Source organism: Acanthopagrus latus, chromosome 9 (genome assembly GCF_904848185.1).
Source record: "Acanthopagrus latus isolate v.2019 chromosome 9, fAcaLat1.1, whole genome shotgun sequence".
In the NCBI taxonomy this organism is placed as follows: Eukaryota; Metazoa; Chordata; class Actinopteri; order Spariformes; family Sparidae; genus Acanthopagrus; species Acanthopagrus latus.
In genome coordinates this window covers 23378941-23401408 of record NC_051047.1, presented here as the reverse complement: position 1 = coordinate 23401408, position 22468 = coordinate 23378941, and the positions used below count along the sequence as shown (strand labels likewise).

Sequence of the window (22468 nt, the reverse complement as noted above, 5' to 3'; positions counted from 1 at the left end):
GTGATATTACAGTCTAAGACTAGATTATTTACACTCCACTTTACCAGAACCACACACAGACATTCATTCTAATGCCTGTATAATTCTGCGTCAGCATTTTGTGCTTTATATTTTATGATAAGTGCATGTTTGGATGTTGCAACAGTCACATTACTCCATCAGGCCGTAGTCTCACCACAGGTGAAAATCACAGAGCTACAGAAAAGCTGACTGACATCTTCAGTGGTGCAACGTAACCGAGTACATTTACTCAGAAACAAATCCAAGGTACTTGTACTTTGCTTGAGTATTTCCGTTTTATTCAACTTTGGACTTTTGACTCCACTACACCTGCCTGGCAGCTTTAGAAAAAAACAGAAAAAAGTAGTATGAAGCCTCTTGTGGCTCCAGAGGGAGCTGCATATAATCTGATAAACTGCCTACAGTGCGGTCACTCAGTGGCTAAACTGCACCCTGGGTAATGTAGTTGTTACATTTTAAAAAGCGTCTGCTGGTCTAGAAGTGACCTTTAACAGTGTGGACAGTTTAAAAACAAACGATCAGAATCGATCCAGTGGAAACAGAGGTGTCGCCTCTTAAACTCCACACATTCTTCTTTCTTTTCAAAGCCTGGTGCCTACATTACCCACAATGCAACTTAATGAGTGAGTGATGTCAGTGTAGGCAATTTATCAGATTACATGCAGCCACAAAATACTTTATACAACTTAATTCCCCACATATGCAGTAGTGCCCGACAAGACCTGTAAACACACTTAATGTGTAGAATTGGTGGAGTTACCCTTTAAAGCCACATTATGTAGAAACTGGCATTTCTGCAATTTAGCATAGACTTGCTTGCCCTGCTCTGCCTCTGACCCAGTGTGTGACAGGACACTGCACCATGTGCGAAAAATAACTTCTGAAAATTAAAGTGTATAAAGTATGAATCTGAAAATGTGTTTAAAAAACTGACATACTGTTGCTTTAAGTGACATTTAATGTTGAGGGGTATTTTTTACAGTGTGGTATTGGTAGCCAATAGATCTGAATACTGAATACTCACCTGCTCACATTTAATATGTTTCGGCGCCACCTGGTGTTTAATTGTGGCGGTGAGCAGGTCCAGCTTCAGGACAGCATCAGATAAACAATCATTAACAAGGCTGTGGTGTAGTACACAACTTTGTTTCCCGCTGGTTAGGAGAACTTGATAGCGCATTTGTAGGATTTTGGAGCAAATTCACAATCAATAAAGTTGTGAATTAAACTAATAAGGCTCATCTGAGCATCATATAATAAAGATTAGATTGATAATAGGAAACAATATCACATTTACATTTTTGTTCTAGGAAAAATACAGTTCTCTAAGATGCATTTCAGCTGTGTTTCATCCGTGCGTCAAACTTGTAAACGCTGTGACTGACTGATTGATTAATTGATTGATTGACTGTGGATGGAGGTCACTGGTTATCTCGCGCTGTGGCCTGTGTAGGGAACAGGGAGCTGAGTTGTGAGAGAGGAGGAGAGAAGGAGGGAAGGAGGAAAGGGGAGGAGGAAAATAAACTTGCTGGCACCGCCTGTCAGATCCACAGCAGATCTCAGCAGTTTATCGCATCGCCGCATCTCTAACCCTAAACTGTCTCTAAGTGGCTCCGCCGGACAGCCTGTTTCCACCGAGGCTGTTCCCTCGCTGTTGTCTGGGAGTTTCACGCAGGGGGAGTTGGCTCGCTGCTGATGCTGGGGAGATAAATCCTTTATCTCTCATCTCCTGTTATCGCCATCTCTCCGTCTCTCCTCTCAGCCCCACCAGCACCACCTCAGCTTTGCGCAAGTCTTCACCGGTGGCAGATCGGGCGCGCTGGATGGCTGCTGCACTCAGCGAACCGGCGTGAATATTTTTATTTTCCCATCCTCATCTTTCATCTATATATATTTTTTTAAATTATTATTCTCCCGCCTGCGAGCCTGCAAAACAAACCAGAAACTGCAACTACAATGACGGACCCGGCGACCCAGGAGTCCTACCCCGTCCCGGACCCGACTATTGTGGATCCTTGCCCGGCCACGGTGCGGAACGGCCAGTGCGCCCCGGATGGCTTCACCAACAACCATCACCAGCCGGCCAAAGCCCCCGGGCAGCCCGAGACGTTCACCACGGGCCAGGAGATGAAGATCACAGACAGTGTGGAGGGAGAAGGTAACTCCATCTGTCTCTGTCATGTCCGGAGCTGGTTATTTAAAAAAAGGAAAGAAAAAAAAAAGTTATAGATGTGCGTGAGCGTGGATGTGTGCGTGTGGAGGGGCCCCCGGGGAGACAGGAGGGGGGTATTTTTACCCTGCGAGGTATTTTTAGTCCGCCCTCATTTTAATAATTTATGATGGTCCTACATCAGCAGGATTCAGAGTGAAGGCGAAGTTGAATTCGAGGCTTAAAACATTATGAGATTCATTCATTCATTCATATTGGATTGCCTTCAGGGGACAGACTCAGCTGTGGGAATTTTCGATAGCACTCAGTCTGCTCTCCAGCTTCTGATACCAGTCACATGCGTGCCTAACAGACCCCTTAAGCGTGTCTTTGCATTTGCTTAAGCGCATGTGAGTCCGCCTGTGTGTGATGTTTCCTCTGGAAATAAAGCCCAGTCATGATCTCACACATGCATGAAACCACAGAACCAACACATTCCACCTTGGAGAACAAAAGGGGCCCTTCAGTTGTACCATAAATCAGGAGCCTGTTGCTTGTATATGCATTCAGCTGGATTATTCCTGCTCTCAGTGAGTGATTGACATTTTGACTGAACCGCGCAGCTTCAAGTAGCTCGCAAGACTGATGTGATGGAGCGTGTGTTGAGTTATTGATTACATCTGAAGTGGGTTTATGAATTTAGTGTCTGAGAGAAGGATTTGGCTTCTCAAAGACAAAGTAGAGGTCAGGATGAAGGATGAGATGTTGCAGTTCCTTGAAAGACTTAAAGACAATAGCCAGCTGTCAGATTTGAACCCTTAAAGGCGTAATTCAGTAATTTATAGTTGCAATTCTATAAGGTCTGAAACTTGTCGATCAAAGTAGTTGAGTCTGCGAGATCCTGACGTTTGGATCCCTGGATCCTCTAACTGTAGCCGACCCCTGTTATGTAAGCTAATTGCTGGCAGTTATGAAACACCATTTTAATAACTCAGTCGAGGCTATTTAAACAACTTATTGAATGCCTTTGTAACACCTGACTGCAAAAGAAACAGACATAACTTTGCCTTAGACTTATACTGCCACACTTGTAACACAGCCTTGGATTCTCCTCCTCTCCTTGTTCAAGAACGTAATAAAACCATTTTCTTTTCATGTTTTTTTTTTGTTTGCTCCTCTGTGTAACAAACAGCAGTAACAGGCATCGATATCCATTTTCCAAAGCTGCTGACAAAGCTTGAGGGCGCAGCGCGTGCTCGGCGCTCACAACAGCTTTATTGTTTTGTCACTGTGGATGCTCACGTCGTTATCATGATAGTTATTGTTGCAGTGATCACTCTTGGTGTTGGACGAACCCAGACAGAACCCTGATGACATCAGTATGACATCACAAGGGTTCCTCTCTGAGGCTCTGACAAAGCTTCTCTAGCTATGACAGATGTTATTGGTTTTGAAGCTTCAGGTCTGGCACCGTCTTGTCTTTCTTGGACGAGAGGGCGGAGCTGGGGAGGAGATCCTGAAGACTCGCTGTGGTAGCAAACTGTCAATCCAAACGTGATGCAAATCATCAATTTTACTCTAAATGGCACCATAATTTACTAAATGAACAGCATGCTTTATTGAAGAAGACTTGAAACTACAGACTGAGTCCATAAACCGTTTACTGAGGTAATACGTCACGCGAGAAGTAGGTTAATTTTCTCATAAGCTCACATACAATCAGACCTCTTTTTGAAACCAGTAGCGTGACATTCCTGCAGGAAGCTTCAACAACACTGGCAACTGTCACTAGTGAATCGATCTGTTTAAAAAGGTCATTAACTTGTCTGAGAACGAGGGTCTCACACACGCAGATATTAAAGAGGACGTGAAAAGCGATTCAGCGAGGGGGAGATTTAAACAAACACATCCTGCACAATATATTTCTCACATTCACAGTGTCCCTGTCTCCCTCCCTCCTTCGCTTTCCTCATCTCTCCCCTATTTACATAAAAGTCCCTGCCATGGCTGCAAGAACACCCCTGCAGTCTGATCATGCTTGCCCATGCCTGTGTTTCTATCTATCTATCTATCTATCTATCTATCTATCTATCTATCTATCTATCTATCTATCTATCTATCTATCTATCTATCTATCTATCTATCTATCTATCTATCTATCTATCTATCTATCTATCTATCTATCTATTGCACAGTTATCTCAGATTGCATATAAATGAATCAGGTAAAGACAGGTTTTACAGATTATGTAAAAAATCTAATTAATTTATCTCTTTCAGCTCACACTCCTCCCAGGAGTATTATATTCAGTCATGTGTTTCTGGGCTTTGTGTGTGTGTGTGTGTGTGTGTGTCTGTGTGTGTGTGTGCGTGTGTGTGTGTCTGTCTGTGTGTGTGTCTGTAATCAGCCTTTTGAAGCTGCAAGGCTGATGTTAATTATTTTTAGAAAAGAAAGGTGTGACAAAAGACAAGTGTCTAGAGAGAATGCACACGCAACCACCCACGCCGTGTGTGTGTGGTGTGTGTGTGGTTGCGTGTGTGTGTGAGAAATGAGATGTGAAGCACATGCTTTCAGCTCTCTGATCCCCCTCCCTGCCTGGTATCATGTGAACAAAGTGATTTAACCATGCTGTCTGACTTACCCTCAGCCACACACACACACACACACACACACACACACACACACACACACACACACACACACACACACACACACGGACAGCTGACATGACATCACACTACGTCACCATGTCACTCATTCATATTATTTATGCCTATACTCACAGTGGAAGTGAGGCTAACTGGAAGCTGAAAACACAACAGAGTTGACTGGAGACACAGTGAGTGGTGATGGCTCAGGCGTGTGTGAGCTGACCAATCAGAGCAGACTTGGTCTTTAGGAGGGGGGCCTTAACCTTGACCTGCGTGACAAAACAGAAGTGTTTTTTGAGCATCAAGCCATGTAAACCTAGTCTAGTAATAACCTGAAATCAAATTATTATTTAGTTTATTTATTAAACAATTGAGGATATCGTAATCTCTTCTTGCATATGCAGGATTAAAAGGAAGAAAAAGGTGTAAAGAAACAAAATTATGTCCTGGTGCTTCTGAATGAAAAAGTTAGGTGCTCCAGGGCAACTATTATGGAAAGTCAGTCAAGAGCCCTGCCATAGAAAATGGGGGCGTTGTATAAGAGCAGGATCAGACAGGTTTCAAAACAAGTTTTGCAATCAAGTCAAATGATCGTCTGATCAGAAGTGTTGATTGTGTCTCTAAATGTCGCTCCTTGTGACTCTCACACTCACAGCACTCTTTTCTAAGAAGGTCATTTCCACAGACAGACCCTGATGGAAGAAAAACTTCCAGATGACTTTTAAATCCTAGTACAAGCCATGTGATTGCCTTTGACATTGTGTCTCCAAAAGAAAATCAGTTACAGCCAGATTAAGTGATTTCACATCTGCTATACGGTTAAAGTCAAGGGGAGAATGGGTTTGTGCAGTAAGCATGAGTCGTGGCGATAAAAGGAGCCTGTGTGATGTTTTCTTCTTTGTGTAAACAACATTTAGATGTTTTAATGACTTCAAGTGTGAAAATGACAGTGTATGTAATAAATTCTGGATGTATAACTACTGAATATACACCATAATGAAGATGTCACGTCAGGATTTCAGATTTCTAAACTAGTTACGTTCAAACTTGGTGTCTTTTCTCAACCATAGTCTCAAACAGTACAGGAAACATATATATATGCGTATATGGATACAAAGTAGTAAACGACAGTTATACTGTGGATACAAGTTGCCAGAACTAAACTAAAGCCAGGTGAAGTAGTAAATTGAAAGATCAGGTTGTCCGTCAACAACAGTCGGCAGTGTTGACTGATGGGAAGCCGGTGAGGGATTATATCCCTTTGGCAGCGTCATCTCCTTCTGGATTCTCTGGATTCACGTCTCCTTCTGTCCACACCGACACTAAACACACTGTGGGAGTTAACAACAACAAGTGCTGCATGGAGGATGAACTGTACCGCACGGACTGTGTGGCCAAATGAGAGAGAATATATATACAGGTGACAGACTGTGAAAATGTTGGCTATATGCATTCCTGCAAAGCACGAATATGTTTAAACTTTAGTTTTTAACTCCAGTTTTCTTAAGCATCCATAAACATATCAGGAACATTCACCCTTACAAGTACAGGCTGCAGGATTTGCCATTAGCTAGTTAGCTCAGTTAGCTGTGCAGCTAGTGGCCTGGATTCGGAGCTTGGAGTGGTCGGGCCACAGCTAGCTGTTAATTTTATTTATTTGTTGAATCTTTTTTTAAACTAAAATTGTTACACAGTGAGTCTTTAAGGGTCTAGACTGAGTGATTTGCTCGTTTGTCTCAGTTGGAGCAGATCTGCAGTCGGTGTTTCCAGGTTTCCTGCGGATCTAGTTGTATGTGGCACCCTGACAAATATTTACAATTAAAAAAATGATCCAGTTTTGTTGGGTTTTCAGATAGGAGGCAGAGAGGGAAGGTTTCTGCAGTATTCTAAGAAAGTCGGTCGATTTAAATAAATAAACTCTTCTGGTTGCACAGAAGAGGCGAAGGTCTGTTTATATGGGAGCATTTTTCAGGTTTTGAACACAATCTGGTGTAATGCACAACTCTCTCGATGCAAAGACACCTTATTAGTGTTGAAGTTGATCCGTGCGGATGAGAGCAAATTCGCCCACAGAAAGAGTTTAATACACAAAACATGTCTCATCCTCCAATAGTCCTGAACAGTTGCTCCGTAAATACAACAAATAAGGGCAAAGCCTCACAAACACCTTGACATTCTGACTAAATTACCCTTTGAGTGCAGACTACTTCTAAGCGGACATTTTCAAGTGACTTCCAAATATTATTACTGCAATGTGTCGAAAAGAGCCTTATTTTCCCTCCATTAGCTCCCATTTTCTGTCTGTTTTTGTGGGTAAACTTGAAGTCTGAATAGAAAACACCTCCCATGTGTCTCTGGAGAGTTCACAAGAGACTGCAGTGCTTCCCCGGGACAAATGTCTGGCTCTGGACAGAGTGACAACTGATATCATTAAAAGCATTTTCTGATGTAAAAGTTCAGGCTCATGAATGTTGCATGAGTCTGCAGAGCCGGCCTCACGCTACGTGACAATAGAAAATGCTTGAGGCGGTTCAGAATCTCTGCTTTTTGTCTGTGACTTCAGGCAGAGACTCCTCACACAGACACTGCGCTGGGAGCCATGAGGAAATACGTGCAGGGTTGTTATACTAATATTCCGCTGTAAAGCTCTGTGTCGAGACTGTTAGAGGGGATCTGAGCATTAACTTTGTTTGGTTTTGTTGGTAATTTTGTATTCTGAATGGGTTAGTTCATCATTATTTTGTATGAGTTCGAGGGCTTTGACAGTGAGGGAAGTTCTGCTGGAGTCAAACTTGACAAGCTGCCCCCCCCCCAAGCTGTGCGTCACCCATGACCTGCAATCTGCAGCGTAACAAGGGTCCCTGGGCGTAACACAGTGTTTTGTGTCCCTCGGTGTAAATCCCCGATGATCCGGTGCTCTCTCTGAAGGCGTGGATGATTCTCTAACAGGAGCAGCCAGGAGCAGGGATGAAGCAGCTCCAGTTTATTGGTCAAGGCGCTTATAAATACTCTAAAATAAAGCATTCATTTTTCTTTTTTATCGTCTTTTAACACTTTTTTTTGTTCTCGTCAGTTTAGTCTTCTTTTTTTTTAGCTTCTCCAGAGCTGTTTTACTTTTTTTCAGTTGAAAAATTTTAAGTCTTAGCGTAGTATTTATCATTTTCAGTATTAGTTTACGTTTATTTGATATATTATGTGGGGTAATTGTACAGTTTGTAAAGTCTACTGACGTCCCTCAGTCCCAGTAATCACAGGCACATATGCCCCCTCACGCATTTTCTGTTCGGAAAGTTGACCAATTTGACAAAAACTGAAGACGAATCTGGTGTATTTCTGTTTCTCTTCAGTTAGTTTTGCAGGAACGCCTCATCGGTTTAGTTAATTTGAGTTTTTTTGTGAAGTTTTAGTTTTAGAACTATAATAAACTTTGCTTTGAACTGGGGAAAAATTGGAGAACTTCTGGAGGATTTGGACACAAGTCAATGTCTCCAACAGAATATGGGCAAAAACATGGTGGTATTTTAGGACGTTCTGTTCTGGCTGATTTAAACACGGGCCTATTTATATGTTTTGGTGAGTAAATGATTCATACTGTTTTTGTTTTGGAATTGGTTCAGTAGATCGGTTCGGCTGGCAACTTCGACACACTGCACTAAAAATGGCTGCAACATGATCCGTTGTGGAAGTTTCACCATCAAAGTTTTGTTCACAAAAATTGCTCGTTTTTGTCACGTGTGAATAAAAACCCCCTTGGCAAAGATATTGAACCCCAGAGTACTGATAGCATCTTGCATGATGGCCTCTGCCACAGGTAGATGAATGTGTGTGTGCGTGTGTGTGTGTGTGTGTGTGTGTGTGTGTGTGTGTGTGTGTGTGTGTGAACGGGTGAATTCTGACTGTATTCCACAAACCACCGGCCTCATTGACTTATTATGCATATTAAAGCTGAATTTCTCTTTTTGGTCGTGACTAAAACAAGGCACTGTTGTTGTTGTGGAATTGATCCAAAGTATTGAATTATTACTGATTCAAAAGGTTGAATTAATCAACTTTTATGACGGGTAAGCTCAGCATTTTCCCGATGGACTCCTAATGTAAACGCTCTTTTTCTGTGATGAACAAGCTACTGATTATTAAATATTTAAAGGCCCTACTTGTAAGAAAAGTTTACTTTTAAGTCAAATACTGATCATCTGCTTTTTGAATTATAGGTCGGGTCGGTCGCCATCCTAAAGGGTTTTATTCTTACAAACAGGCCATTAGAGATTTGTATTGTTATGTAAGAATTGTTCCCTCTGGACACTCGATGAGGTCAAATGATAAATATGACATTATAAAACACACACACACAAACAAATGAAGGAATTGTTCTTGTAACAGAGTTTACGTGTCTCTCTGCAGGTCTCCTGGAGAGCAGCATGCGTCTGAAGCCCCACGAGGCTCAGAGCTACAGGAAGAAGGCACTGTGGGTCTCCTGGGTCTCCATCGTGGTGACGCTCATACTGGCTGTGGCAGCTTTCAGTAAGTAATTTAAAGTATTCGTTCATGGGCAACGTGTGTGTGGTGCTGTGCAGTCAGGACAAACTGAGTGTGGCTGTTTATTCCTCACTTCCCCATTGACTCAGAGGAGATGTTCCTGTTCTAGTAATGGTACAAACAATGTTGTAACGTGAGGCTGAAGTTACAGTGTTCACTGTAGATTATATTCATATAACCTGTTTATTTAAGGTCAAAAGCACAAATGCTGCTTTTGATTTGGACAAAAAAATATACCTAATTAATTATTTTTTATCATACTTCTGTTTATCTGCAGGATTAAAGCAATTATTTGTTCATTCGCACAGTATTTGTTGCATATTGAATGCTGTGATTGATTTTAATTTCATGATAATCTGAGCACAACTCGAGACTGAAAGAATAATACAACAGCACATGAAAGAAAAGCTGATAAAAACCAATCACCGAGCTGATCAACTCTGTGGCTAACGCAGCATCGAGGACACATTTTCGATGGATTCTTTCAGTGCGTACAACAAGCGGCTGCGTGTTGTAGGACTTTTAAAAGAAGCCTTTATATTCAGTCATGAAAGTGAGGATAATTCGAACTTCAGCCCAAGTAATGTGTCACTAATTCGGCCTCAGCGTAGGTCAAAGGTCAAGTCACACATCTTCCTGAGCGGTAATGACGAAGAAAGAGCATTGGCCTTTTCAGCCAAACTGACCTGCTGATGGACAGCTGGATGGAAGCACATGACGGAATCTGACTAATTCGTTTTGAAAGCTGAGAAGTTGCTGTTTTCTGGTGGAGCGTGACCGTTCTTTTTATATGTCTTATTCTGAGAATTGTAGTTTGGTGGCTTACAGTAGTGTGGTGAGAAGAAGCACTGTTGATAAATCAGTTGAGTTGTGAAGAACAGAGGCTTTCATTATGTATGAATAGTAGGAACCTGCAAACTGCACCTCACAAGTTGTGTGTTAGGCTTGTGTTTTTGCTCACAGTCACGTAGTTACTCTTAGATACTCTTTAATTATTTGATCCACGACTAAGGTTCAGGAGCTATTTCTTCATACATCCATCCTGAACAGTTTCTGATGTGTTCTCACTCCCAACACGTCAAATAGGGCAGCTACACTTCTAAGTTTGACCAAGTCATCCATAGTGTCATTTTCTCGGAAGCTCTGGGATGGTGACTGGTGGACTTCAGGACTGGCAGCCTGTAGTTTGCATCCTGACAGGTATTTTAATATGAAGCAGGATCTTTTCCCAAGCCTAACCAAATAGTTCTAGTGGCTAAACCTAACTGTGATTGTTTGACAACTTAAATAACAGTCAATAAAAGTAAGATGTCATTTCATGTGAAATGTTTGTCTGTACGCTTCATTTTGAAAGTCTTGACCTTCCTGTTGATACCTTCATTGCTTCAAGACTCCCTGCCAACTATTTTTCGACACACAAGATCAAGGTCTTTTAGTGATTTTGTAATTCCTTCTGTGTATTCTCAATGGTGTCATTGCAGTGCAAGTGTTTCATTAGCCAGTGCTTCATAAATACTAATTAACAATGGTTGGATGTGTGTACATTAGTGTACAGACACAGGGCGTATTAAGGTAAAAGAAGAGAAGACAATTGGAAGTTCATGTTTTTTTACTCAGCTTTTTTCACTGAGTTTTTATCAAAGAGGTTTACAATAGTTTCTTAGTTGGAAGTGTCTTATATATTTCACTGCTGTGATGTCCCTTATGCGGAACAATCATTAACTGTACTCAGAATCTGAATCTAGATCTGGAACAAAGTGACTTCTGTTCTTTCTGTTCTGCCGGGTGATGCACCACGTGTGCTTTACCTCAGTGATCCCTGTGATGTTGTGAAAAGGGTGAAGCAATGCGGCTGCTGCACACATTTTGTAGTCTCATGATATAGAGGATGTCCACGACGTTGCTGCTCCTGTGAGTGCACCGCAGGATGTTGCTTTGTCATCCTGGCTAAGCATCGGCTTCAAGTCACAAAGTGTCCCGGTCTGTTCAGACCTTTTGTCTTATCCTTGATGTGCTGAGTCGGCACAACCTTACTTCTTTAAATGATTTAGCTGAATCACACCAAAGGAAGCCAGATGAGGGGGGTATTCTTACTATTGTTGATGGTGCTCGGAGCCTAAACCCCCTTTATTGACAGATTTGATTACTGATTATGAAAAAATAATTAATAATTAGGATCGCAAATGTTTAAAGAGAATTTTTTTTTTATCTCACAGATAATAAGACAGCATAAACAGCAATTCACGGTCTAATATTTTTATGATAAATTTTTTAGTTTGTTTTCACTAGAAACATCTGGCAGGCCAAATTGAACCTTACGGCGGGCCAAGAGTGAGCAGCCCGGTGGTAGAGCGCACCAAAAATCAGTGGAAAAAAATCGAAAGATTGGAATAAACCTTAAAGGTCCAATGATGATGATCATGATGTTGGTGTTGAAGATCATGATGATGATGATGATGATGATGATGTTGATGATAAATGGATATGTTCTTTGGGTGAACTGTGAAAAGTTTTTTCAGATTCTCAAAAGTCATCATAGAAACCACATTACAAACATTGCTGCAGATGAGTTCGGGTCTGAGGGGACGGATAACCTTTGGTTTGTGAATGGAGTCCTGTTGTCGATTCATATTTTTCACTCCCTTCAATGAAGCCAGTGCCAGGAGCCATGGAGGCAAATGTACAAATGTGGGTGTTTTTCTACTTGTGTGTGTGTGTGTGTGAACATTGTTGGACAGAGATAAAGAGTCTGAACATGGAGATTTAAACAGCAGATGACCCGCAAGTACATGAAACCGAGGCGGTGAATGCAGGGACGATGATGCAGCGAGTGCACATAGGCTCCCCTCCACCAGTCATCACTGCAGTCTAGAGAGAAAGGATAGAAATGTAATAAATAAATGCAACGCTTCCCCCCCCCCCAAAGCGTGGAGAGGGGGTAAAAAAAGGAGATGACTTTAGTGAAAGAGAGCAGAGGTACCAGAGACAGATGGAAGTGGAGGTGTGAAGTGAAGCTCTGAAAGGTGCGATGGCACCAGGGGACGAGGCAGGATGAGTCCTGGCAGGCGGCGTTGGGGATCTTAGTGGATGCTGTGGCTCAACATTAAAGAACGCCAGCGCGCCGTCTCCTCCCGCCTGTGCCCTACTTTCTCTCACACTCCCAGTTTTCGCCATCCTCCATCTTTTATCTTTTAATGTTCCATCAGCTTGTTTCCTCACCCTCTACTTTCTATACCTTCCTCTTTTATGTGCTCTCTATCAGCATAGTGTGTCTTCCTGGGTAAAGACAAAAACAGTTTGATTCTATTAAGCTACCCTGTGTAGAGCCCACTGCAGTCCACTGGGTAGGAAGAGGATCAGGACACTGGACACTTTTTTCCTTCACAATTATGACTTCTCTCACAAAACAGTCAGAATTCTGATAAAAAAGCATCAGAAATCTGAAAGAAAATTGGAATTCTGTGAAGAAAGTCTAAATTCTGAGAAAACAGATATTGGATGAAAAAAAAGTCTGAGAAAACTCTCTGAATTCTGTTTTTTAGTAGTCTTAGTGAGAAAACAGTCCGATTTTGGGAAAAAATGTGTGAAATCTTGAGAAAACATTCTGAATTCTGAGAAAATAGTCAAAAGTCCAAGGAAAGCAGTCTGGGGATTCCGGGTTTAAAAAGATTTTTGAGAAAAAAAAATCACATTTCAAGAATACAGGAGCCCAAATCCTCTTCAATCACTGTGTATTGTGTGTCTTCTCCTCGGGTGGACATGTTTTAATAAAGCGCAGTAAAAGTCAGAGTCCTCTGTATCTGCTCGTTGATCTTTCGTCCTGTTTCTGCCAACCTTTCCAGTCTTTGCGCTGTCTCCTTTCCGCCCCATCGTCTTCTTCTCTGTCTGCCTTTTTTTTTCCTCTCCCTGAGGAGAAACTGCCTCCCTGTGACCTTTAGCAGTATTTTAACATTTAGAAGGAATGGGGACTCGAGGCCGATCCTTTCTTTTTTTTTTTTTTTCTGCTCCACTTTCAATTGTGTCGGGTCTTGAATGTCCTGATGGTAAGTGGCTGCTCCATGTCAGCTCACAACCTTTTTGCGAGAGGCCGGTCTTTTGTGCTCTCTCGGCTATCTGCTCACCTGCGAAAGTGGCACGAGTCCTCGAGGCTTAATCAGACGCGACGGGCTCAGACGCCGAGCCGAGACCACACTTGAAGAGGGAAGCGGCGGGTACACTGGCATCGAGCCGGACAGAAGAGTGCGAAGGAGCAATTAGAGGAACAGCAACAAACGCGACTGACAACACGGGAAACCACCAGATGAGGTCACACTTCCTTTGTTGTGTCGGCCAGTAAAGCATGTGAAGACGCGGGCGCATGGAACTGAGTCGTACATTTCCTGATTTGACTGAATGAATGAAGGGCCTTGATCCAAAAGAGGAAAAAAAAAAAAAAGACAACTGTTTACTTTGATTCTGCGCTTAAACTAAAAACAGAATTCACTGCCAGCCTCCCACGTATGTTTATTTCTGTTGTTTTATGTAAATAAGGGTCTGACACAAGAAACGTTCACACCGGAGTTATATGATGTTGGCAGATATAGAAGTAGTATTTCTCCCCCCTTTTTTCTTTCTTCATGATGAAATCTTAGCAGTAATACAAGACGAGCTAACTTTAGTATATCAGGGTAATAGAGACGGTGGAAGTAATAAAGAGCACAGCAGCGTGAAGCAGATTATCACACCGTCCTTGTTCACACTGTAGACTAGACTTGTACCATCGTCACTTAATGAATAAAGATGAGACTGTGATCAAATCATCACACGTCTGGTTACGAGGAGTTTTTCTCTTGCGAGCTGTTTACATTTACCGAAGCAACTTTTGGATGCAAAACTCAGAGAGTGATGTATGAATTAACTCTCAGAACTCAGCGCCTCTTTATCACACACGCTGACTGTGACATGCACCATCATTCCAAAGTAAAGCAGCCATAAAGTGGGAAAATGCTGACCTGCCAGAAATGTATGGTATGGCTCACTAAAAGCTTTCCAATCTGTGTGAATTTAGTTGAAAGGAGTTATGAAGTAGTGACTCTTATAAGTCAAACAGAGCCTGTTTATAGCAGGAGGAAGAAATACGCTGATTGCTGTATTCATATTTTGCCCCACCTTCATTATTCCTCAAAAAGCACTGTTTTTTTTCATTTATTTTTTATTTTGCAAACTGTAGTTTATACATCACAAGGATGTTACATTTAATTTGGACAGTAGACTTTCACATTTTTCAAACCTTTTGTTGGGGTTGTGACACAAATATAAAAAAGGATTGCTTGTCTCACAGTGTAAGCTTGGGGGGGAAATGTCTTTTTCGGACCACAGCGCCTCACGTTACGTTGTGATTACATGGTTTGGCCACTATGAAAAAACTTGCCTCAAAGCCCGGCACTCTTCCTGGGGGCTTGGTACATCCATGTTGATGTGCTGCCGTTCTGCTTCCCTCCTGCTGTGGCTCGTTGTAGTGTCTTTGGCACATTACTGCCACCTGTAGGTCAGTGGAATTGTGCAAATGCCATTGACAGAAAGCTGCAGCACATCACTCACCTGATCATGCATGCTGATCCTCGTGCACGAACAGGGGAGCTAACAGAACAGGCCGGGGTGCCTTTAAGTTTTTGTGTATTTCATTTCAGTGTTGTCTTCAGATTTATAAACCTGTATAATTATATTAAAGGTTAATCAGAGGCTTTATAGTGGCCACTCCACAGAGTATAAAATACAAAGGAAAGACTTTATTTTTGTAAATAAGCTACAATTTCCTATTCTTCAGTGGAAGCAGAAGCTCAGATGACTACTCTTCTCCTTCATTTTACATTTTCTCTTTGCAAAGGAGCAACTTCACACCTCCGGGCTGAAATATATGACGAGAGGGAGTTTTTACAACATTTCAGTGTGTCTTATTAGAAACCTCAACTCAAACTTTAGCTCTATGAATATGTATTGTGTTGTTATCAGGTATGAGGGATTTTTTTCGTATTGTAGTTTCTAAGCAGCCAGAGGTGAAAGCTGTTCCATGATCAAGGAAGTGGACGTACAAGAATGATTTTCAGACTGCCTTACAGGGCTTTCCAGCAGCAGGCTATAAGAGCCGGCCCGTCGACTCATTTGGTGCCACACGATCAATCAGCGGCACTGCCAGCTACCATTCAATGTTTGAGCAAGGAGGCTTCTGCTCGGAGGGAGCAGGAGCGACAGAGGAGGGGAATAAAGGCGATATAGGAAGGGGACATAAAGTCAGGGAGGGCAGAGGAGGAAGTGCAAAGAGTTTTGGAGCAAGAAGTACAGGAGAAAAAGAAAGTGATACAAAGACGGTCTGATGGACGAAGAAAGTTAGAATGTGACAGGAGGAGACGGAGGAAGATGAAAATAAGGTCAGTGATAGATGGTTAAGTCGTCTTCACACAGCTTCCCTCTCAGTCCTCCCTCTCTTTTTCTGCTTTTCTCTCTGTCTCCACATCCCTTGTTTGCTCTCTCTGCAGTAGAGCTGTAATTACTGCGATTTAACCCAGATACATAAAGTAAAAAGCTCAACGTCGTTATAAATAAACCATCACTTTATGGATATCTATCTGTGCCAGACTTCAGATAGGAGGAGCCGTTAGGGTAGGGGGGAAAAAAAAAAGTTTGCCCAACTTTCAAGCAAGAAAAACGCATATTTGACGAGTGGTAAGAAAGAACTAAGATAAATAAACCACTGAAAGACAGACAACACTTAAAGAAAGGATTGTATTAAAAGTGGTTATTGGACTGTTTACATCCTCTGCTACATACTGAGTTTAAGTGGAGCAGGCACCTTGTTGCCTTGATGTATATTTAAGCATTTCCGGGTCTCAGCCTCGGCTTCACTTATTTTTTTGCTGTCCCTAAACAAGAGTCTTGACCCGTTATGCAAGCAGCATTATACGGTAAATGAAAACTCGCTCCACTTCTGGGGATTTCCGGCGGCGAAGGGAGGAGGACCCAAGCGCAGACAACCGAGACAGACAGAAACTGTTCAATGATTTATTGCCAAAGGGAAGGTGGATATAGACAACGAGACAAAGACAAGGACAGGGTCAGAGTCAGGTTTAGGAGGCTCAGAAAAGGAAAGGCACAACACTTGAAAGTCTGGCAAGGAGTGAGTGGAAATCAGCTGGTTAAATGCTGCAGGAGGGATGAAGGGAAAATGGAAACAGGTGAGCAGGTGTGCAGGGAAAGACAGAAGACTGGACCTGGAGGGAAAGCGGTCACTGTAGGACAGAAGGGAGTGGCAGGCATAATGTGATAACATGCATTTTATCATATGTGTGAACCAGCTCTATAAAGGTAGTCTGTGCTGATCCATAGTGTAACATTCGTCCATGTGGGTTACTGTTTTGTGTTTGTGCATGCACCATATTACACCAAGAAATGTAGCAATGCACCAGCAAAGGGGAAGAAAAAGACCACTAGGAAGTCAACATGAATATTAACAAAGCAGGGTGCAAACTTTTTAGAAAATCCGTTTTTGCAAATCTCTTCCTCACAGTTGTTAAACCTCGAGGATGCACAGCGTGTGCACTGTGTTTTAGTGGGCAGCGACACCCAAAACTTGTGTGCTTTCACAAGAAAACTCGGCAGTAAGGCAAATAGCTGCGTTTTTGAGTCTGAGTTTCTCTCACTGAACTATCAGGAAAGGGAAAAAAAACAAAAAAAAACATTGGTGTTGGTTGAAAGTGATGAAACAAAAAACACTGCGATGGTCCAAAATCCATTTATTCGCTGCACCAAAGCAAGTCCCCTAGCAAAACAAAGACACATCAGAATGTAAAGGGCTTTAAACTGAACAGAAGTACAGCTATAAGGAGACAGTAAAGCAGAACAGAGCAATGATCTATGGGAGCCCGGATCCGTCAATATGTGAGGCGGCGGGAGCCAAGAGAGTGAGATTGTATCTTATCTTATCCAGCAAATACTATCTGTAGATCTTTATCTGATATAGTTTCTACCCTGAGACTTTTTTATTGGGTGACATGTTTCCTCAGCTCTGTGAGCGCTGATACTACAAGTTACTATGATTTATTTTGAGTCATTCTATTGACCAGTGCACAAAATGTGTCTCAGTTCATGGGTGAAGTTAGATTAGAAATGCACTGTTTACTCCTGTATAAGTAATGTTAGCTAAAAACTCCAGAGCTCAGCTGTTTTGGGGACTTACTTAAAATCTAACTATTTAAAAATTAATGTCTTCAGAACCAAGCTGGAAGCTACCAGACTAACTGAGGAAAACACAAAGTTTGTTGGTCTTCTCATGCGATTTATTGACAACAACACTGTAATATAAAAGGAAAAAAACAGCCACCACACACGAGTCACATTTTATTAAGGGTGACGCGAATTAGATTTGACGCCATGAGTAATGACAGACCACACAAGACAAGAGAGTCTTTATGTCATACGTTTGTGATGAAACGCTGTAATGTGTTCATCTGTGGTGATTAGAGATGCATTTGCTGACTCCTGCTGCTTTCACTGTCTCGTTTGCTCAATGTGAAAGAATAACAGAGCCAGGGGGGAAAAAAAAACAAAAAAACAAATGATGAATCACAGTGTACACAATAGAGATGTTTGCATTCAGCTGTACCGTGGTGTCTGCAGGCCATTCATCATCTCTGGGCAGTCACTGCAGAAACACAGTCGTACCGATATCCCTCCCTCCCTCCCTCCTTCTCTTGCTCCAATTCCACCTCTCTCTGTGCTTTACTCCCCCCAATCCCTCACTCCCCTCGCTCCCGCCCACTTTCCCTCCTTTCTTCCTCTCCACCCCAAACCTCCTCCATCTTCTGTTTCCTCCCTGCACCTTCCTCATACACCCCGACCCCACCTACTGTCTGTCTCAGGGTAGAAAACACAATCATTTATTCATTTGTTTTTCTCTTCCTTTCCTGCGCGGTCTATTTATACTGGTAAATACCGAGTTGCCGGCCGGAAATAAGTGCAAGGCGACGTGATGTCAGACTGAGAAATCAAAACCATTCACTTCCTGTTGATTTTCTCTGCAATCATTTCTCTAGCCGTTTTTTTTCCTGTGTTGCCAAATATTTTGCACAATTTCCATTTTCGTGCGACAGTCCAGATGTGTATCTTTTTTTGTGATTACCGCCTGACTCCAATAATCAGCTAAGACTTAATCCCCTGATCCAAATGTTCATTACGTGTCATTGTGTTTTTTGCCGCAGCCTTTACATGTCACTCTCTCGCTCATTTCCAAAAATGTCACTGCACATGTGCCGTCGAGGTGTCGGTCTGCGAGGACCGTACGATCCTCACTGCTGTCACTTTGAGGTCAGCATGCCTTGTCTGTTATTCCAGTTTATGGTCCCAAGTGAATTTAAGTTGCATTTCTAAAGATTCATTCTTGCATGAAGAACTTGCAGACTTGTTCAACCTGCTGGTGCAACATAAACATGTAGGTGGATGTGACAAACAGAAACAGTATGAGCTTAACATCCATTTTTGGGGGCCTAATCAAACATTGAGGCCTAATGTTTAGTACTAACAAGTGGGCATGCGAGACAGAAAGGATGAATGAGTTTTTGTATGTATGTGTTGGCAAACTGTGAGTTTCCCCTTCAAACATTATCCTGGTATTAACGATCTGACTCCCCGATTCTAAATGCAGTTAAACACAAATATCACTGGGACAAATGGACACAATGTAAAGCAGTAAATATCTTCATGTGTAACATCTGCTGAATTAACAAGAAGGGCCATATAGTTAAGAATTTGTTCATAGACAGCATTTGATGACATTTTTAAGTGTATCTTTACTCAGCAGCTCACAAAATTGAGTGATTTTTAAAGGGAGTCTGGGGACTACCTCCACAGGCGTTAAAGAAGTTGTCTATGTTAGTTCATGTTTACTGTATTTGTGAAAGTTTAACGTCAATAAAATGTTGACTTCTTTCATAACAGTGTGTTCAAAACAACTGCAAAATATGCAAATTAGAAACAGAAGCAGACAGGTTGGTACAGCTGTGCTGTGACAAACTGAAAATAAAAAAAAGTTAGAGGATTGTATTTAATGCAGAATTTACAAGAGGGCACGAATGATTTTGAATATGGTAAAGCTGTTTTGCTAAGTTTGGTTAATTTTTCCGTACTCAACAACTCTTAAATTCACTCAATGTGAATGTGAGTCTAGTTACTAGTTGAAACTAGTTCTCAAACATCAGCTGCTGTCATTGGCAGGTTAAGAGCATGTAATTTACATTAAAGTGAACCACGTGGTCATCAGGCAGCGTGTGTTGTTGTGGTTTCTTCTTCTTCTTTTTCTTTATCGTCTTCTTCTTCTCCTTTTCCCTTTTCTTTTTCTTCTTCTTCTTCTTCTTCTTCTTCTTCTTCTTCTTCTTCCCTTCATCCTTTGTCCAGTCATTACCATTCATTCAGCGTATGCTGGAGCTGCCTTTACTGTCACCATGATAATGGGTTTTTAGAAAAAGCGCAGAGGCAGCGCTGTTTTCCATAACGCAGATTTGCCAAAATGTAAACAACTAAGCTGAAGGCTGTAGACATGGAGGAAGTTTGATATGCAGATGTTTGGGGGGATTCATCCCCATTAACATTTCATTAGTATTCACCACGTTTGTTGCACAGTACAGGATAAAGATTGACGGATGCTGCACAGGTGTCTTTTTTATCTCATGATCCCATCTCGTGTGACTTAACAGCAGAGAGAGAACAGAGAAGAGGAAGTCTGGCGCCGTCTCAGAACTCAGCTGTCTCATTTTTTTAACGCTTCAGACCGACTTTATGCAACACAACGATGCCCAATGCCATTTTGAACGTTAAGACTTCCTGTTCTATTTCTACACAACTTATATTTAGACGCAGTTCAGATGATTTTTCAACAAATTTGTCTGTGGCCCAATCCAACAAATGTTTGAATACAGATATTTTTTGTGTGACACCACTAAGTGATAAGCACAAAGAAGGATGGTGGTGTATTTCTTAAAGACGCATCAAAATGAGCTTTCAATTTTGGTTATTGAAGTAAAAAGCAGAATCAGTGATTCTACCTGCGTATTCTTTCTCTCCACCGCTGCCTATTTGCTCGTCTCCAAAGAAAGAAAAAAGGTACTTTAAAGACGGCTAGCTCACCAGTAGCCTGCAGGTAAACTCCCCAACACTTAACCTGCGTGAATGAGGATGATTGACTGGAGATGTTGGGCTCATTTTCTTTTTCAGAGATACTTCATTGATTTGTTTGAGAAAGAGTGTTTCGACCCGACGGGGAGGAACTGAACTGTACAGAACTCAAAACGCTGCCAAAGATCCTTGATGGATTTGTTTTGGAGGAGGTAGAGGAAGAGGAAACTGAACTTTATTGAAAAAGCTTAATTTCTCTCTTGTGTTGTTTATTGTTAAATCACTTCAGGGTTTGTTGAAATCTTGAGTCTTTACTTCAGCGAATGTTATCTGAAGCTAACCTGATAAAATCCACCTGGAAGGTGGAAAGCTCTGGTTGTGTCTTTTCAGAGAAGACAAATTGAAAATGTTAACGACAGCTGTCAGGCCATAAAGCCAGTCCAACAAATCCAGATGCATCCAGCGATGACATGTTTATCTGTGCTGAAAAAGATGTTTAGATCAAATCGAATCTCCAAGTGGCTTTGGAGAATCACAACATCCCTGCTCAGCACATCATTTCCGCCATCCATCGCAACAATTGTTGAGATTTTCCTCAATTACTGACTTTAAGTCCAGATGTAAAATGCCACGAGCCTCCCCCTTCAATTATCTGCCAGCTGCAGAAAGAGAAACCCTTTATTACTTTGGATTGCTGTTATCAGATGACCGAGGAATTTGCAGCGGATAATGTGACCTGAATCCCCACTTTCTGCACATGAATTCCTTCTCAATGATTACTCTTACTATTGTGTTCTAGTACTCCACATACCTGCTCTGTGTTTAGTGGCAACCCCTGTCATTCCAGAGAGGTTTAGACTCTATGATGGTCCACTGCAGCAGAATGGGGCCTCTGTTTGTTGACTGGTATGTTAATCTTTAGTGGTTAAACATCTCATTCTTTGACTTGTCTGGTTTTATTGTGTGGTGAGGAGCATAATGCTTCCTCTAACAGCCCATGATTTGACAGCATGTGCTTAGACTGTATTTGCCACTTTACACACAATTACATAATAAATGGAAATTGTAAGATTCACTGGCCTCAGCAGCACAGAGCATCACTATCTTACTGTTGACAGAATGGGGACAAGGGCACTCTGACTTCTCAGGGTTACTGAGGTGTCTGATGCTCTGCATAGACACAACTCTCCATTAGCTCTACTCTCAGTGACTTGAGGAGCAGAACATCATGGAGACTACACATTAGAGAAAACATGGTTTTGGTTTTAAGACCTCTAGTTCATAAAGTAGTGGGTGAGGGCGCTTTCAGACATGAACTGTTGTGCGTGGTGTGGAAGCAGACACAGGGTTTTGTGATAGCAGCAACTCAGCTGCCAGAATGAATGTTGTCCAGTGTCAGCAAAACACAGATATGTCAAAACTTCACGTCTTTATGTTGCAAATTTACATTTCTTTAGGCTGAGTTTCTTTATTTTGACACGCTCTGGTTAGGTTTAGGCACACACTTCACTTGGTTAGGGTTAGGAGAAGGTAATATGTCAGCTCAAATTATATGTTTTTCTTCCACAAACATGACTCAAGTTATCCAGACTTCTTGTCAAAAATATGTTGTTTTGTCACAACAATCAAGGCTGGTACTTGTCATGATGTCCTTTTAGAAATACCCAGTGCTGTTGTATTTATTAATGTTGAAACATTGTGGTGCCTCATCACAAATATCCAGTGGTTTCTCCCTTACAAATGTAGGAACACAGTAATGAACTGCAGTCACTGGCTTCTCGCCTGTGACTACACCACTTTCTCAGGTCAGCGTAGAATGTGGTATGTTATATGACATGGAGAAATGACAATGTGGCACATAGGCTGGCGACTGGGGCGTGTATTGTATACAAATGTAGTGTTGTTACAGTGTTTCCCACACATATACTTCACCACCCATTTTAGCATTTTAGCCTTCCAAGAGAATGAC

The 22468-nt window shown here is 41.9% G+C and overlaps 1 protein-coding gene across 1 annotated transcript in view; it reads left to right on the top strand.

The window, feature by feature from the left end:
* Window positions 1-874: 874 nt before the first annotated feature.
* LOC119026395 (transmembrane protein 163-like) overlaps window positions 875-22468 on the top strand; it is a 62525-nt gene continuing 40931 nt past the window's right edge. Inside the window, exons 1-2 of the mRNA XM_037110755.1 lie at window positions 875-2179; window positions 9223-9342. Coding sequence (XP_036966650.1) covers window positions 1978-2179; window positions 9223-9342 — 322 coding nt within the window. The 5' untranslated portion in view covers window positions 875-1977. The remainder of the gene's footprint in view (window positions 2180-9222; window positions 9343-22468) is intronic.